This window comes from Oryza brachyantha, chromosome 6, assembly GCF_000231095.2.
Source record: "Oryza brachyantha chromosome 6, ObraRS2, whole genome shotgun sequence".
Taxonomy (NCBI): Eukaryota; Viridiplantae; Streptophyta; class Magnoliopsida; order Poales; family Poaceae; genus Oryza; species Oryza brachyantha.
In genome coordinates this window covers 4,688,866-4,706,379 of record NC_023168.2, presented here as the reverse complement: position 1 = coordinate 4,706,379, position 17,514 = coordinate 4,688,866, and the positions used below count along the sequence as shown (strand labels likewise).

Below are 17,514 nucleotides of genomic sequence, written 5' to 3'. Positions count from 1 at the left end.
TTGACTTATTACTAAAGAATGACTTATAATTTTATATATTTATAAAAAGTTTTGAATAAGATGAACAGCTAAACTTAAATTTAAAATAACATCGTCAAATTAAAAACAGATGGAGTACGTGGATTCATAGATTTTGGCCCATGTGTAATGGCTGTATTAGCAGAAGAAGACAATTAAGTATCCGTGGGTACATGACTTGCAGGTTACGGTTAGATGGAGTCGGATTTGCGGTGGTTGGTGGGTGGGGAACAGGTAGGCTCGTCCCGCATTGCGTGCTTGTACTGGTACATTTTAAAATTACAAATTACAAATATGAGTTTTTCAATCAAGTGGTTCATATTTTAAAAATTGTTGTTCTTTTGTGACCGTAGTGAGAGAGAGACATTGAGAGGCTCAGCATATGGCAATAAGAAATGTACGTGTCTGTGTGTGGGATGGCGATGGGGGTGATTGCGAAAGCTGGTGGTGAATAAACGCAGCTTTTTAGATGTGATGAGTTGTTGCATGCTCGAGGTTCCATTCTTTGTAAGCACTTGAAACCTGCAAGTGGCTATAATTAAGTATTACAATGTGTCATTGCAACAAAAAAAAGGTACCTAACACTCTTTTTGTGATGCCATAAATGATTTGAACCACTTGCATGAGTATTCCTTCACAAGTGTGCCTAATTTTCACTTGATGCTTACAGGAGATGAGCAATAGGTTTCAAACATGACCAAACTGTGTGTGCTATTATGCTTCCTTTTTTTAAAATAAGATTTGGTACATGTCCACTCCATTGCAAACTTATATTTGATTGTTTTTCCAAACTAATTATGAAAATGGTAAGAATCCAGATATTTGCTTTTTTTTAAAAAAAACAACCTTAAGGCACCAATGCCAAGCCATTCCATGCACAAATGAGTTTCTCAAAGACAACCACAACATTATCATGTGGGATGTTGTTTCTCTGACATATTATCTTATTCATCACACAAATTTGCTAATTTATGCGTATTATTGTTGGAGGAAAACCCCTCTAACAAGCGATTGTGAGAGGATAAGAAACCCTCTTTGAGTGGGTTCAGCCCAAGGGATGTTATTAAGAGAGTAGAGAGGAACACGGGTTGGATCCGATAAAAGTGAGTAAGAACAGAGACCACGAAGTATATATGGTTAGGCTGCACAGAGACGTAAAACCTTATTCTTGTGGTGTTGGTATGAGAAAATGGTCCGTGAACTCTCCCATCTTACAAGGCAAGGCCCTCATTTTTAACATCACACGGGGATACCATAGTACTTATAGAAGGGATGACTAGATAAATATCCTTCTTACGGCTTCCTAAGGAGCTATTTAATGAGGACACTCCATCCTTGTAAATGATCAGTGTCGAGTCGTCCGTATGTTGATAGACATTCCTTCACCTGCTCGGGGCTCTAGGTGATCAACGAAAAATCCAAGGCTAAACAGCTCCATATCCTCGCCCGTGTTGGATGGTGCAAGCGTCACCTTGATGCTGATAGATATCAATGATAATGGGACAGACAGGACATATGTGATGATAGAGAGCGTGCGCCGGACCCCTTTTTGTGATGGGCACACTTGCTCTTTTAACGCTCTAACAGGGGCAGATAGCATCCCACTATAGTGTATGTCTGATGCTAGACACAAGGGCAATTAATTGCCCCCTCTCCTCTTTGTATGGGTTTATTGGGACACACATTGATATACGTTAGGAACCTAGCAGTCCCGACACCCCTTTGCTTGTTGAGCGGGGTCAAAATCGGGCTAACTAGATGCCTTGTTTCATCAAGAACCTTTTGGAAGTCCCTTTTCAGCCCATGCCACCTCTTGCCATGTGTGGGGTCCCTGGTTCCCATATCGCCCACACACAATATACACACACTAAACCATAAACCCTATGCATATGATTTCATAGGAAACAGTTCAATTTCTTCAAGTTTTTGGAAGTTTCTCCAAACCGAATGGACCCTTCCTACATTAGAGAAATTAACGGTGTTACGAAGGAGGCATAAGATTATTTGTTAGAGACAGAGATCGAGAAATTAGATCCTGCTATCAGGTGTAGTTACTCCTTTCACGTCTAAGGTGCAGAAACATCTTCATATATGTTTCTGCTCTTAATAATATAGGCTTTATATATATACACACTTAATATATGAGAGAAAGTAACAGAAGGAGGCATAAGCTTATTTGCCCTTTCTAACCGTGTTCAAGGGGCAGAGTATCTGCAGCAAGTGCCGCATGCCGTCCATTTGTATGGAGTATCCATTTCTATCCGATAAAATTAAGCACATTGTTGTTTTATTTCTTCCACGAAATAGGTTCATCGTTATATAATTATGCTGGTTAATTGTGACGTTTAGATGTGGTCAGATGATGGGATTTAATTCCTATGCTTGTATATATTGTGATATCACAACCAACTGACATTAATTGATACGTACATGTGTATTATGCCAAATACTATTTGGTGTGGGGGCCATTTCATAATTCAGTAGATTAATTGTCAGTTTGTCACTATCCCGTCATTGCTTCATGATTTTCACAATTATTCTTGATGTGACAAAATATAATGGTATCAATCATTGGATAATCATTGCCTGTATTTTTAACAATGTAGGATCACTAGTATGGACGCCTGCTACATTCTTTGAAGGGCAGCCGAGAGCCTTTTTCTTCATTTAAAGGAACTGTAATGGGATTTGAGTGATTTTACTATTCATGAAAAATGTTTCGGTAGGAGATCAATAAATTCTTACTCCTTTTTCACAATGTAAGACTTTATAGCTTTACCTAGATTTATATGGATATATATAATATTATATTTATCGATGGATGAATTTAATTAGGCAACGTAGAAAGTCTTACGATATGAAACGGAGGTAATATTGTTTTATGATATCTTGTGTTAGTTTAACAGGAGAGATGTACTGAGATGTGTCAATTTTGGGAATTACTGATGATGTGTTAATTTAACTATCACGATTCAAATCCCAATGCACACGATTACTATGTATGTGTGTGCTTTCGACGAAAATTTAGTGGATCCAGGGATTTGCAGTTCCGTCTCTTTAATCTTGTGTAGGGAGCGCATTTACAGTTGTGTGAGTTCGGTGTATGTTGGTAGTGGTGTGTATGCATGTGCACACTAATGTTTACCATGTTATCAAGGAAAAAAAAAGAGACCTGTCAATTTATCAATGCAATATATTTTTTAGTAACCGTAAAAATACTCCACCCATATTATATTTTAATAGACGATGTTCTTAACTTTTTGGTATATGTTTGATCATTTGTATTATTCAAAAATATTATGTAATATACGAAAATGTAAGTTATAATTAAAACATATTTAGTAGCAAAATTCAATCATAACAAAATAAATAATAACTATATAAGTTGTTGAATAAGACGAGGGATCAAACATGTGCCACAAAATTAATAATACCATCTATTAAAATACAAAAGGGTATCTCCTGTCGCAAGCATCGACAAGTCCACCTTTCTGACAAAACCAGATCACCAACGGGATAACCAAAATTACAAAATTTACAACGTTTTCAGGATCCGAGATGGCACGAGGAGGGCCAGGCCGGCCAGCCCTGCAGATGCACATCTCGAAGAGGAAGAGTGGAAAATGTCCTTTTATGTACTTGTGCATGCGTCGATCGATATGCCTATTACAACTGGTAATAGTTTGTTTATGGTGGCTAGTTAGTTATATTTAGCTACTGGGTATGAACTGTGAATTAGAGCAGGTACAATAGCAGACTATAAGACAACTATAAATATTTTTTAGAGAAGAGAGAAAAGAAGTGAGCTACTAATTTGTAGCCAGCTGCACACGAGCTATAAGACAAAATGTGTGTATGACATGTGGGACCATACATTGATATTTTATAGGTAACTATTGTATAAATTGGCTATTAGATTGACTATAGATGAATTGAAACCAGTAGTTAACTATACTAGTGAACTCTCTCTTAAGTAAACAAATTGAACCAACTTGGAGAATATTTTGGTGAGCGTGAATGGGCTATACGAATTTGTTAACCCTGTACGTTGATGTTATCATACGATATCCTGTCAATTAATTTGCAACAGTCTGCCTCTGGCTTTGGTTTAAAATTTGATGAACAGATTATACAATGAGCAACCGGCCAATTTGGTCAACTTGTTTGCGTAGTTATATGTCTCATGGGAGGAAACCAATCGTACGTGCAGTGCATGGTGGCAGCAGTCTAGCTAGCAGTGATTCCTAGATAATTGAGATATACTAATATTAATACTAAAGATCAAGAGTTGACTTAACTAGTTGTGCAAGATTGTTTGTGTTGAATACATGTAATCTCTTGCCGTTTCAACCGTCAACGCTTTAATGTTACTCCTACTTATCACAATTTTAAACCTTGAGAGTTTTTAGACTTTTATAGGCTTGGGCTAGCTTGTGTCTATATGGCTAATATTGGGCTGCATTTCATTTTTTAGGTCAAAATGGGTATATTGGGTTTGGGCTACTTTTAATCTCAGGCCTCATTTCTTCGGGCTTCGGCACTTCTAATGAGCACGTCACATAAGAAAGCTCTAAAGGAAGACATCATGTTCGCTTTTAGAGGCTCAGAATTCAGACAAACTGAAAGATATTGACCGTTTAGTAGTGATAGATCTAGATAATTGTGATATAGATGGATTGATATAATTGTATAGAAAATATGATTGTATGTATGGAAACAGATGTTAAAATTTGTATATAGAATCAAATAATCCTTTCAAAAACTATTGTATAGAAAATAAAATGATATTTATGGAAAAAATGTTAAAGGCTGAATATCAAATCCAATATTGAATTTTGAATTCCCCCTCTATATTTTTACAGATGATATCATTGATTTTTTTTTGCCATTTGTCTTATTCAAAAATTTTGTGCAAATATATAAAATATAAGTTATACTTAAAATACATTTAGTAATAAAACTATTCTCAATAAAATAAATGATAGTTACATAAGTTTTTGAATAAGACGAATGGTCATACAATTAACAAAAAGTCAACGACGTCATCTCTTACAATAAGGATAGCATGTAAATATATATATATATATATATATATATATAAAATAAAAGTTGTAATTATATTTATGGAATCAAAAGCTAGGAGTTGTCTGCTTTTATCTAGCCCTATGCAAAATTATACTAGACAATCATGCTATGTTATAACAAAAGTTAATTGAACAAACTAGACTAGGAAAATAACTCTAATACTACTGCAAATCAGGGGTGGAGCTATATACCCTGCACTGCATACCTGGTATAAACGATATATATATACATATTTTCAAAAAAAAACACTCACATGGATATGGATATGTGTTACTTAGTGCACATATATTGGATCATGTTATCAATTTTATAATTATTACTGATTTGCTAAAATATTGTTTATCGAATTATATGCTATAACTTTTCGACGGGCATAACTTTAGCTAAAATCGTAGACTCGTCACTGCTACAAACAATATCTTATTACATGCTATATAACATTACCCTAAATTATGCATGGTGCATTACATGGATGACACAATTATGTACACCCATCATGGTCAAATAAAACATTTTCTAAAACCCTAGTTTGAATTCTCCAATTGGAACACGAGAATATGTCCCATTAATTTCTTGCAAAGACTTGCAGACAAGACACATCACACGCCTAACCAATGTTCACCGGAGCTAGGTCGTCTGTCGGCGCTTGCGAGCAGCCCGCCTCCGTGTCCTCCACCGGCGGGCGCTGGTCGTCGTGGACGCCGGGGATCATCGCCGGCGGGGATGCCAGCACTGGGGCCATCACGTCCTGGATGCACACCCACAACACAGTACAGCGTCATTGTCAGCCGTCAGATCAAAGAATGTGCTTGACGCTGTGTTCATCACATCACATCGATGAGTACGGTCATACATTTGAAGTAACTTAGTCTAATTACAAAACAAATTTCAGATTCCGCCCAAAAACCGTGAGACGAATCTTTTGAGTCTAATTAATCTATCATTAGTACTTATTGGTTACTGTAGCACTTATGACTAATCACGTACTAATTTGGCTCAAAAGATTCGTCTTACGATTTCCTACATAACTGTATAATTAGTTTTAATATTCATGTATATTCAATGTTTCATTTAAATGTCTAAAGATTCAATATGATGTTTTTGAAAAAAGCTTTTAGAAACTGAACATGGCCTGAGTCGACCGATCGACGGTGCAAATTTACGGGCTATCTTTTCTAGTTATTATTGATATAACCGAAATAGCTTATTAATTTATAAATATAACTTTCATATATATTCTGAGGCTAAGAGCGATCTAGAATTAAAACCTAAAAATTAAACTATAATTGAAAAACAAATCCAAAATCAAGTTTAAGTATAAGTTTTAAATTTTAGCTATAAAAATAATCATAAGCTAAAAGATAGTACGTGGTTCTATGAAGTCACCTCGTCGAGAGGGAACGGCGTGGATGGGATGAGCGATGAGAGGAACTCCGCTGACGTGTACGCCTGCTGCCAGTCGTCACTCTGGCCCTGCTGACCCACGTGGCACATCTCCATCCCTGGGCCCACCGTCTCCACGCCTGCCTCTCGTCCCATCGCGTCGTACATCGCCTGATGATCCCTAGAGGGAAAAATGAATTACACCCCGACAATTCCACGAGCTCTAAGATCCTTATCATTTTGCTTATTTTTATCCATAAGTCAAAATTTTGAATTTAAAATTGATTATGTATTTGTATTCTAATTTATTTTTTTGTTTTTTACTTTTAAATAAAAACTAATATATAAAAAGTGTACTCACCAATTTATTATTTTTTTTGATAAATATATCATTTGATTTTTTTTCCTAAAAACCAGGCAATGATAAAGTCTCCTTTACCTAAAAGACGACATGATGGAATCCGAAGGTCCCGCGAACATCGACGCCACCGACGACGTCGCCGCCTCCGGCATCCCCTCGGACACCCACGAGGCCACCTCGTCGCTCCCGAACCCGCCGCCGGCGATGTCCCCGTGCTGCTGCAGCAAGTACATCTGTGCACGGCAATTATTCTAACACATATTTTCTCCGTATTTTAATTTATATATTTAAGCATTCATCTTATTCAAAAGTTTTATATAAATATAAAAAAATATAATTAAAATATATTCCGTATTTTAATTACTGTAATACGGACGTGCTGCATGGCCGAAGTCGAGCCTGTCACGTCGAACGAGCCCAAGTGGCTGCACAACAGATACCTCTGCAAAAACAGTACGACAATGCACGCAGTTAATTAGCAGACGATAAATCTGGATAAATTCTGTCACCTGAAAAATTAAACACCTCTGTAAAACTCGTCATTGGTTAGCGGATGATCAGGCCATTAATCCCTCCGATCCTAGAGATTTGCTTCGATCCAACAAACTATACCATTGGATCTAGTTGGGTAAGATATGCACCGTTAGATCTAATGATTAGAAACGATTTGGTATTGGTATTTCGAGATACTTTTTGTTGAACTGAAGCAAATCTCCTGATCTTATCATCCCTTGATCGAGGCACCAATTACAGCGCCGCCAAGCCAATCTGCTAATCAATAATCGAGCGACAAGAAGGTATACTTGTGCTGACCTTCCTCTCCTGGACGCGGCTGAGCATGTCAGCGATGAACTTCTCTGTGGCCTCGACTTCGTCCATGGATGCGAACATGGCCGGGTCCGGCTCAAGCATCCTGGAAAAATCCCATGCCGTTAAAACAATAGGTATATTATTAACATTGATCTCGAGTTAATCAGCGTGAGATCGACGAAGATATGAACTAATTGTGTTGATATTGCTGCACCTCAATCGCTCCTCGTTGAGCTGGATCTGGTGCTGGCATGTCCTGATCTCTTGCTGAAGCTCCTGAGCGAGTGAGTGATGGGTTTTGTTTTGCAGAGTTGGATTCAGAGATATTTTCAGAGTTCAATCGACAGTATTCAAGTGAGAAATGCTACCTCAATGTTGGAGTCAACTGGCGCCTTGCTGCTGCTGCTGCTGGATCGCCGAGATGGAGTAACAGTGCCGAATATAATCATCGAAGAGTGTCAAATTCAGATAAAAAAATTGAATGGTAGTGCTAATGCACCTAGTTTAAGAGAGAAGAATCACACCGGCACTTACGTCTTAGTGAGCTCCTCGGCCACGTCGCTCTCGGATTTGAGCTGCGTGAGCATGTTGATCAAGTACTGTGTTTATCATCACCACACCCCCATCAACAAACGCATCGAGACAGAATACACAAACACACACAAAAAAAAAGAAAACGATGAAGAAGAAAGTGAAAAACATGGAACAAGTTCAGACGAAAAATACACTTACGGTGTTGCGACCTCACCTCTTTGTTTTGGATAGTTCTGCACGCAGTAGCAACAAATTGACAAAACAATTAATTTTTCATCAACACTGACAAACTCTTCCTGATGCGTAGAACAGTACATGCAACAAATAAAAAACCGAGAATTTTTTTTTACGTACCCGCCTCTGTCAGTCTCCGGGAGATTGATGTACCTTGTGAGCACGTCCTCGATCCTACAAAGTCGCAGAAAATCACACACATATTGTCGGATCGATCGATTTGATGCTGCAGGAGAGGAGAGAGAAGAGACACCTTCGGCGGCCGGAAAAGTGGCTGAGGCGGCCGGAGGGGGAGAACATGAGGAGGGCGATGTCGATGTCGCAGAGGACGGACAGCTCGTACGCCTTCTTGATCAGCCCGTTCCGCCGCTTGGAGAACGTCACCTGCCGGTTCGTGCTGTTGTCGATCCGCTTGATCTGCAGCTTCACCCGTCCCATGGCCGCCGCCGCCGCCGCTCGCCGCCGGCGTCGATCGCCGTGGGGGGTGGGGGTGGCAGAGATGGTTGGTCTACGGTGGTGGTTATGCCGGTGGCGACGTGGTGGGCGAGGAGGCTTTGTCGGGAGAGAGGGAGGAGGAGGAGCAGCGTGTGGGCGGTGCGACGTTGGATCGGCTGGTTCTGTCACTGCGAGGTGGGCCCACGCGCGCGCCAACTAACCATGCAGGAAGGGCGGGCGGCGGACAAGCTCGACGCCGCGCCGCCGCGTACGCGATGCTGTTGGGCCCCCGCTGCTGCGATCTGACGGCCCAAAATTAATGGGCTTTTTTGCTCTTTGAGCGGCCCACACTTCATGTGATAGAGAAAAACCCAGTAAGCTAAATTCGTTCTTTTTTTTTTGTCATTTTCTACCAGATCGACGGCGGCCGCCGAGGAAGCCGCAGCCACCGCCCCCCAGCGGCCAGCACGCCCGCCGGCGAGAGCGCCCGGCCTCCTGTTTCGTCGAACCGGGTCACGGCCGGCCTATCTACCATCAGTGATCTGTCTCAGCCGACCTCCGCCGGAAGTCCTGGATCCGTCGTCGGGAACGGGAAGCCGCCGGCCGCCGTCGTGAGCTCGCCGCGCTTCTCTCACTGCTTCGTGCACATGTGTTGGGTTGAGCATCGATCTGTCGCTCGTCTTAGAAAAATGGCTCCAGCCTGACGAGCGAGCTGGTCGCTTAGTCCCCATGTGAGAGGCAGCTAAACCAAGCAAAGCTCCAATGACAATGGAGGTCGAGATCTCGGTGGCATATTCGCTCGTCCATGAATGGTGCTCTGCAGTCTGCCTCGATGGCATGGAGCATCACGTGTTCATCGAGCCGCATCTGCCTGGCTGTATGCAAGCTATTTATAAATAAAAATGGGGGATTTGGGGAGAAGAAAGCAGCTACCCGCCGCTATTATAGCCGGTGAGCTTTTGGTTCTTGTCTCCTCGATTTCCTCGGTGCTCCCGGCGATCTCCTCAGCCCTCGCTGTTCTAGGTTTCTCCGGCTTGGTTTCGGTGGATTCTTGGATCCCATAAGGCAGGCGGCGTCCGGCTGCACATCGAGTTCTTGAGGTGTGTGTGCTATCTGAAGAACTTTCTTCTGAATTACTTGATAGCCATGTGTGCATTCTAGTGTGTTTTGTTTACTTCTCGATCCAATGGTAAGGAGTGCTTGAATTGTGGACTAATGGTGGGAAATCTCCTTTTTTTGCAGCAAAAGTTGGTTGAAGAATTTGTTCAGCCTTGTCTGTGAATATATTTGGGGGTACAAGGATATCCAGCTGAGGTTTCTCTTGTGAGATTATAATGGCTGCGGCGACATCTCACCATGCCATTGTGTGTACCCAATCTCACCAGTGGAGCAATAGGAATTCTAGGTTTGAGAAGACAACGGGCAATTTGAATATGGTTTCAGTTGGAAATAACAGCGCAAATAGGCAGAAATTTGGCCTGGTTTGTGCATCGAGCTTACAAGGGTCTTCAGTGATGGAGCCGGTTCAGCTACCCTCCAATGGCAACAATGGCCATACCCCCAAGAAATCAAGTAACTTGCAAGCTTTCCTGCTGAATAAACTAGCATAAGTACACAATGGTGATTCTGTAGTTTTTTGTTTCATATATATAGTTTTATATGTTGTTATGGTTGTTGTTTGCTTGAAGGTGAAAGTTCTCTTATATTGATAAGGCATGGTGAATCATTGTGGAATGAGAAAAATCTGTTCACTGGATGCGTCGATGTGCCCCTGACACCCAAGGGTGTTGAGGAGGCTATCGAGGCAGGTAAAAGGATTTGCAATATCCCAATCGATGTGATATATACTTCTTCACTAATTCGTGCTCAGATGACTGCAATGCTTGCGATGATGCAGCATCGGAGGAAGAAGGTTGTGCATCTTCTCTGCTGTCGCATGTTTCTGTAATCCTTTTATGATATGAACATCCATTGCCCTAATCAGCTTCCTTGTTGAATTCTGAACTAAATATTTATTTCCAGGTTCCAATCATTGTGCACAATGAGAGTGAGCAAGCACACATGTGGAGTCAGATATACAGTGAAGAGACAGAGAAACAGTCTATTCCTGTCATAACAGCTTGGCAATTGAATGAACGAATGTAAAGAATTTCTCCCCCTATGTGGATTAATATTAATATTCTGTCTATAGATAGTACTGTAATTCGGTGGCACTTTCTAGGTATGGTGAGTTGCAAGGCCTTAATAAGCAGGAAACTGCAGATAGGTTTGGCAAGGAACAAGTTCATGAATGGCGTCGTAGCTATGATGTTCCTCCCCCAAATGGTGAAAGTCTAGAAATGTGTGCAGTGAGAGCTGTTGCTTATTTCAAGGAACAGGTAAGGATATGTCTACACTAACATAAACACTTAACCTTTTACTCTTCTTTGCTTATGTTTGATGATGTGAGAAAAATATCAATTTTATCTTTTTAATTTGTCATAGAATTGACAATTGTTCTGTGGTTTCCATCTGACCTCTAAGAGCAAGTTCAATAGTATAGCCAACTACTAGCTCCAATTCATCTATAGTCAATATAATAGTCAACTCATACAATAGTTACCTATAAAACATCAATATATGGTCTCACATGTCATACACACATTTTATCTGGCTACAAATTAGTAGCCCACCTCTCTTCTCTCTTCCCTCTTATATCTTTAAAATATGCTTATAGCTAGCTTATAGCCTGCTACTGTACCTGCTCTAAGTGGCTGTTGTCCCATAGGTTGTTCCTCAACTCACAGCTGGAAAGCATGTGATGATTGCTGCACATGGGAATTCACTCCGTTCAATTATAATGCATCTGGACAAATTGACTTCTCAAGAGGTGATATATTATTCTGCATTTCTTTATCCTCTTCCTGTAATTCATCTTATGCTATTGTTTTGACTGAAACTTCTCACTTCAGGTGATTAGCCTTGAGTTGTCAACAGGCATTCCTATGCTTTACATTTTCAAGGAAGGGAAGTTCATTAGACGGGGAAGCCCAGTAGGACCTTCTGAGGCAAGCGTTTATGCCTATACCAGGGTATGAGTATCATATACTTTCCAACTTAGAGTTGCTTGACAATATAAACTGTTGATCTGAATTACAAGTCAGAAATCAAAAAACAAACTTATTGACAATTACAGGGGTGTAGATCTGAATCTGAATTCTCTCAAATTCATGAACTCACGTTACATGATTTCATTATTTCAATGATGCATCAAGTTGATTATAAAGTTGGTTACATTATTCGCATGAAGGAGTACTTTACTAATTTAATTATATCAGTGCACAGTGGTGATTATAATTTTGGTCAACATTGGTTGTAAGCTTGAAGGGGAAAAATGGATTGCATGAACCACACATGCCGCAACCTGTATTTAGACACTAGCTGATGAATTAAGTTGATACTCTAATATGTTTACCTAGCCTTTGTTTAAAGATAGCGGCCTTCGTTATGAAACCACTCTTGGTTAACTTTTGTCTTTCTGAGGGTGTTTGCCTTTTTTGAGATGTGCATTTTTTTTTTTGTTTTGCAGAAATTGGCTCAGTACAGACAGAAGCTAGATAGCATGGTCATGTAAAAGCCCAGTAAGTTAGTAATCCAAGCTTCAGCTCCCATCGAATTATTAATACTCCAATATCTCTAGGAGACAAACATGTAACTTTTTTTTCGTTTTTAGGCCTCTTCAGGACTTATATTGTACAGTAACTCAATCGTTTGCCGAATTCACCTTTGTTTTACCGAGAAATGGTCAAGGAAACTTTCACTTCATCGTCATCAGTAGACTGCATTTATGTACAACAGGGAAGCTCACAAATGTTGGAACTTGTTTAACAATGAAATCGGTGTAACCCGATCTAAAATGGAAGAAACTAATGCAGCATTTGTTGTGCTTGGATTTACCGAGTTGAAGTCATGAAAGGGGATGGCATACAATATACTTTCCAAACTTTTGTTTCTTGGTGTTTATGGAGACACAATTCCAACTATTTCATACAACTAAACCGGGTGTAAACATGTAACATATCAGTGCCGTTTTTCTCATATTTTTCACTCGGACTACTGGAGGAGTTGCATTCTTAGGGCTCCTTTGGGCTCCTTTCCAAAGTATCTATCTATCTATCTATCTATCTATCTATTTATTATATTATAAAATAAAGATAGCTAAAAAGGAATCAACCGCTCCGAAGCCCAGAAATTACCACACTAATACAAGAAAAAATTTAACCTTTAGATAATGCCGGGTCTAGATTATAACATTATAGATTGATCGATATAGTTATATACAAAATACAACTATATTTATACAAATAGAATCTTAGATATGTATATTAAACATATAGAAATAGAATATAAGAGTAACTCCAACAGCTCCCCATCCTAACTTGTCATCTCTGTTTTTTTGGCAAATTGCAAAAAAAACTGCCTCCAACAGCTTGCCATCTAGGTTGCCAAATTTTAGCAATTTGCCATATTCTTTTATTTGCGCGCATATATGGGAGTCGGCGTTTCACTTGGCATCCAGGAGAGTACGATGTTCGTGCCTCCACCAGGAAATTTCATCGCGTTCTTTTTTTTTTGTGCCGACGCCCTCCCATAGCCGCTGCCCCCCCCCCCCCCCCCCCCCCGCAGCCGCTCGGAGGCTTGCCGTCCAGCGCCCCCGCTGTGCCCCGACGTCCGATGAACTCCTTGCAGCCGGCGCCGCATGTCTGCCCGTGCCGGAGCCGTCGCCGAACGCGTCGTCATTCCACAGCTCCCACTCGGAGGCCCCGTGTCGTCAGCTGCGCCGACGTACTCCGCAGCGAGAACCTTAGATCGGAACCTGACGTGCTCGTCGACGGCGAAGCGGCGCGCGTAAGCAGCGAGGTAGTCAACGACCTGGTCGTGGCGCGAGTGGAGGTCGACGGAGTCCGGCCATGGGAAGTCGGAGACGCGATAGGCGACGTGCGGCTACTGGAGCCTGGTGGAGGCGAGCGTGCGCGTCCACTGGCCGCCGATGGACGCGCCAGCCTCGAACACCACCGGCTGGAAGCCCCTCTCCAGGAGGTGCTTGCACGCGGCCACGCCGCTCGTGCTGGCGCCGACGCCCTGTGATCCATTCAATTTGGTCCAATGGTGTGGTATGCCACAATTTATCTATTCCTAACGTTTATACTGTCCTTGGTTTATAAATGGGTTCAAATCACGTGGAGGCATTTATTTATTATCGGAGAATTGCCAATCTATGATCTCGTCAACTACCAATCGTTTTGGTGACTATATCTATTTTTGGCAAGTGGAATTTGGGTAAATGTTGGAGATAAAATAATTTTTCATTTGCCATATTATTTACCAAGTTGCTAAAGCAGCAGATTTGGCAAACTATTTTTGCCTAACTGTTGAAGTTGCTCTTAGATGGTAGAACCGGGTGTAGTTACTCTCTTCATTTCTACGATGCAGAAATACTTTTATACATGTTTCTGCTCTTATCCAACAGAAAGCACAAGCACCGTTAAATTTCATAGAAATGATATAACTATGTAATATACATTTATGGTTATTATAAAACCATATATCTGTTCTACGGTAAACTTTTAGGGGACATGTGTTAGATGCTTAGTGTAAGTAGAATTAACTATGCCATATATATGCACTTAAGTTGAGATTTTTTAGGTTGTCCCAGGATCACCGAGACCACCTCTAGATCCGCCTATGACTAGAATAAATAGGGATGTGATTGGGAAACTCTTAAACCTTTGAGGGATTTGCACTCGTTTCTTATGTGTTATCTAAATAGTTATAAAAAAAATTGAAAACGATATATCAATGTGTGAATATTACTACGTAAACATGCAACATTAAATTTCCCTTTTACGAGTTAAAAAAAATATAGAGGACTCCAGATATGGGTACAGTACTAAGAGTTTAATTTATTTGTTTTATTACAAATTATAGACGTTGAATTCAAACATGTATGCTTATAAAGTGATATATGTCATATTAATCTATCTTATTAATTTTTATATAACTGTTTATATGACATAAAAATAAGAGAACATTTACTCTAGGGATTAGAATCAGTTTCCAAGATGTCAGTACATCCTAACAGATGCTCAATATCAGTAAACTAACAAAAAAAAAATCTGTTTACCATGTTAGAATACATCTTTTAGAGGCGTGAAGCTTATGTCACTGGCCACAAAAATCTGCTAATCAAACTATATTAATCTACTAAGATATAATCACTAATCCCATGATCAGCAGGAACAACCCTAGAACGGTCAGCAGCAAGCATTTCTTGGATGTGTTGTCCACAGCTCCTGAATGGTTCAGGATCTGCTCCTTCTCCTCCTCTCGAATTCCGGCAGCCCTCGAGAGCTGCGCCTCCGCCTGGCTCGTCGCCGCCGCCGTCCTGTCGACGTTGGAGGTGACGATCTCGATGCACTCTCCCTGGTCGTGGACGAGCATGGCGAGGTCCTTGAAGATCTCGTGGATGTCGGCGATATCCTGCTGCACCTCCTGCATCGCCTGCTCCCTCTCCGCGATGACGGCCTCGTGGAACTCGACGTCGCTGTCGAGCAAGACGAGGTCCTGCTGCGTTGGCGGCACGGCGATCTGCTGCTGCTGTTTCTGATAGGCCAATCTTTCGTCGTCGTTGTTTCTTTGTGATGATGTTGAGTATGGATTAGAGCTCGGAGGTGGTGACGACGACGGCGAACGGCGAGCGGCGGCGGCGGCGGCGGATTCTTGTCGCTCTGTCGCGGCGATACGTTGCTCGATTTTGTGGTACTCGCTCATGACGGCCTCGAGGTCCATTGCCTTCTTGGAGAAGGTGGCTACCGACTCGTCGGCGCGGGCGGCGGCGGCGGCGGCCTGCCTGAGCGCCTGCGACGTGCTCCTCGACAGCCGCTTGATCCCAGCGCGCGTCCCGCGGAGGCGGCCGCGGAGGGAGGGCGTGTCCTTGGGTTGGGCGTGCCGAGCGCGTCGGCCATATACCGGAGCGCCGCCACCTTGGTCTGAAGCTGGAACAAGCCGTGCGCCACCTCCTGCGCCGGTGGCGGCGCCGGCTTCAGCACGCCGGCCTCCATGTCGCGGAGCAGGTCCTGGAAGCTCATCGCGTCGTCCTCGATCGCTACTCCCGCCTCCTCAGATTACACGGATCCCGTTGTAAATACTTAAAAGGCGGTGGTCGAGGGGAACTCGGAATCGGCCGGGCAGGCCGCCGCCGGGTCGGAGTCGGAGACGAAGCACATAGTTGTCATCACCAAATCTGATTCGGAATCTGTGACGAAATCAATCTGTGTTAGCCTTTTGACTGAGATTGAGACTGATAGTGAGGCGGCCGCTGCTCCCTGTCTGGTCGCCTCGCCGCACGCCGCCGTTGATCGCCGCAGTTTCGCCGCCGGTGCACGAAGCAGTGGAGAGATTGCAGTTGCAGGTTTTGGCGGGGAAGAGACAAATATAATACGATTCTTTGGATTGTGGGCCGGGCCGTAGTTTCGGCCTGTTTGGCTCCCCAGCTTTCGGCCTGTATAAGAACTTGAGAAATGACTATACTAGTGCAATAAGTTAATAAAATTGGGTGCAATATATTATTATAAGGACTTATAAGTAAGTATACATATGCAACAGCTTGAAAGGCTGGTGCGATTTTCATACAATAACTTATTAAGTGGGCGTATTGATCTAACAACTTGATAATTTCGAGCAATCTTTTTAATTTGCTATACATGTTCAGTTTCCAAGCACTTATTTTGTCAATATAGCCGCATAGTTATATTCGCTTTCGGCCACCGCTCAATCTCCATTGATCGCCGCCTCCACCTCCACCTCCACCTGCACCGTCGCCCAAAACCCTTATCCTCCCCGGAGTCGAGAAACTAGGGATGAAAATGGTCGGGAACAGTCGGGAAAACTATCTAACCACATTCGTTCCTGCATTTTTGTCTCAGAAACGGGAGCGGGAGCGGACCCTCGGTCGGGAAAACGAAATCGGTTACACGGTATTTCGAAAATAATTCATTTCGATTGGGAACATGGCGATAACGATCGGAAATCGATATTTCAAAACGGGAATAACAAACCATATAACTACTTCAAATATTCGACGCAACAAAATTAGTGCGGATATGATACTAGCATAATACATAAAACAATTGATGAGAACATACAACATCATATAAATTAGTTGATCAACACATACTCATAAGAATATAAGATCATGGTAGAGTTCAAAACGGGAATATCCACGGGAATTATCCCGGGAAAATACGGGAACCGTGAAAACGGTCGGGAAAACACCTCAACTATTTTCGCTACCGTTTTCGTCGGCTTTTCCTTTTTTTTTCCCAGTTTCCTGTTTTTCCTGTCAAAACGGTATTCGGGCGGGAAAATTGATATACGGTGCCGGTTGGGACGGGAAAATCCCGTCCCGATTTCATCCCTACGAGAAACACCAGGGACTCAGGGAGAGGCTCCTGCCACTCCTCCTTCGTTGCCAGCGGCCCAGCGCCCTCCAAGGAAGACGCCGCGCCAATCGTCGCCAAGGTGACGTATTCTGCATGGTCGGTCCTTAAACTTGTGACGCGGTACACTTAGATCCATAAACTTAGAAAGTGCACATTTAGGTCAAAACGAGTTCA

At 42.1% G+C, this 17,514-nt stretch overlaps 3 protein-coding genes across 13 annotated transcripts; 1 reads left to right on the top strand and 2 right to left on the bottom strand.

Annotated features, from left to right (window-relative positions):
* Nucleotides 1-5,507: 5,507 nt before the first annotated feature.
* Nucleotides 5,508-9,032, bottom strand: LOC102702857 (agamous-like MADS-box protein AGL66). 8 transcript variants are annotated; one of them, XM_015838318.2, is made up of 11 exons: nt 8,679-9,031; nt 8,546-8,599; nt 8,406-8,424; nt 8,192-8,256; nt 8,026-8,065; nt 7,872-7,933; nt 7,661-7,760; nt 7,212-7,289; nt 6,926-7,080; nt 6,490-6,667; nt 5,508-5,851 (listed from the first exon to the last, which is right to left on the bottom strand). In XM_015838318.2, the coding sequence occupies exons 1-11, from the start codon at nt 8,861-8,863 to the stop codon at nt 5,711-5,713; spliced, it is 1,077 nt and encodes a 358-aa protein (XP_015693804.1). In that variant the 5' UTR covers nt 8,864-9,031; the 3' UTR covers nt 5,508-5,710. The 8 variants fall into 8 exon arrangements, with proteins under 8 accessions (XP_015693804.1, XP_015693808.1, XP_015693807.1 ...); XM_015838322.2 differs by having other exon boundaries at nt 6,926-7,065; nt 7,224-7,289; XM_015838321.2 differs by having other exon boundaries at nt 8,192-8,232.
* Nucleotides 9,033-9,481: 449 nt separating this feature from the next.
* On the top strand, nt 9,482-12,945 carry LOC102720244 (2,3-bisphosphoglycerate-dependent phosphoglycerate mutase 1-like). Of its 4 annotated transcripts, none has more exons than XM_015838423.2 (9): nt 9,482-9,960; nt 10,103-10,432; nt 10,549-10,772; nt 10,883-11,001; nt 11,082-11,238; nt 11,628-11,729; nt 11,812-11,931; nt 12,429-12,484; nt 12,573-12,945. In XM_015838423.2, exons 2-8 carry the CDS (start codon nt 10,195-10,197, stop codon nt 12,471-12,473), a joined length of 1,005 nt encoding a protein of 334 aa, XP_015693909.1. In that variant the 5' UTR covers nt 9,482-9,960; nt 10,103-10,194; the 3' UTR covers nt 12,474-12,484; nt 12,573-12,945. The 4 variants fall into 4 exon arrangements, with proteins under 4 accessions (XP_015693909.1, XP_015693908.1, XP_006655924.1 ...); XM_015838422.2 differs by having other exon boundaries at nt 9,483-9,811; nt 9,884-9,960; nt 12,429-12,945; XM_006655861.3 differs by having other exon boundaries at nt 9,483-9,960; nt 12,429-12,480.
* An 898-nt stretch (nt 12,946-13,843) lies between these two features.
* On the bottom strand, nt 13,844-15,987 carry LOC102702572 (syntaxin-12-like). The gene is made up of 3 exons (XM_040524889.1): nt 15,869-15,987; nt 15,119-15,533; nt 13,844-13,981 (listed from the first exon to the last, which is right to left on the bottom strand). The coding sequence occupies exons 1-3, from the start codon at nt 15,985-15,987 to the stop codon at nt 13,844-13,846; spliced, it is 672 nt and encodes a 223-aa protein (XP_040380823.1).
* Between the last annotated feature and the right edge of the window lie 1,527 nt (nt 15,988-17,514).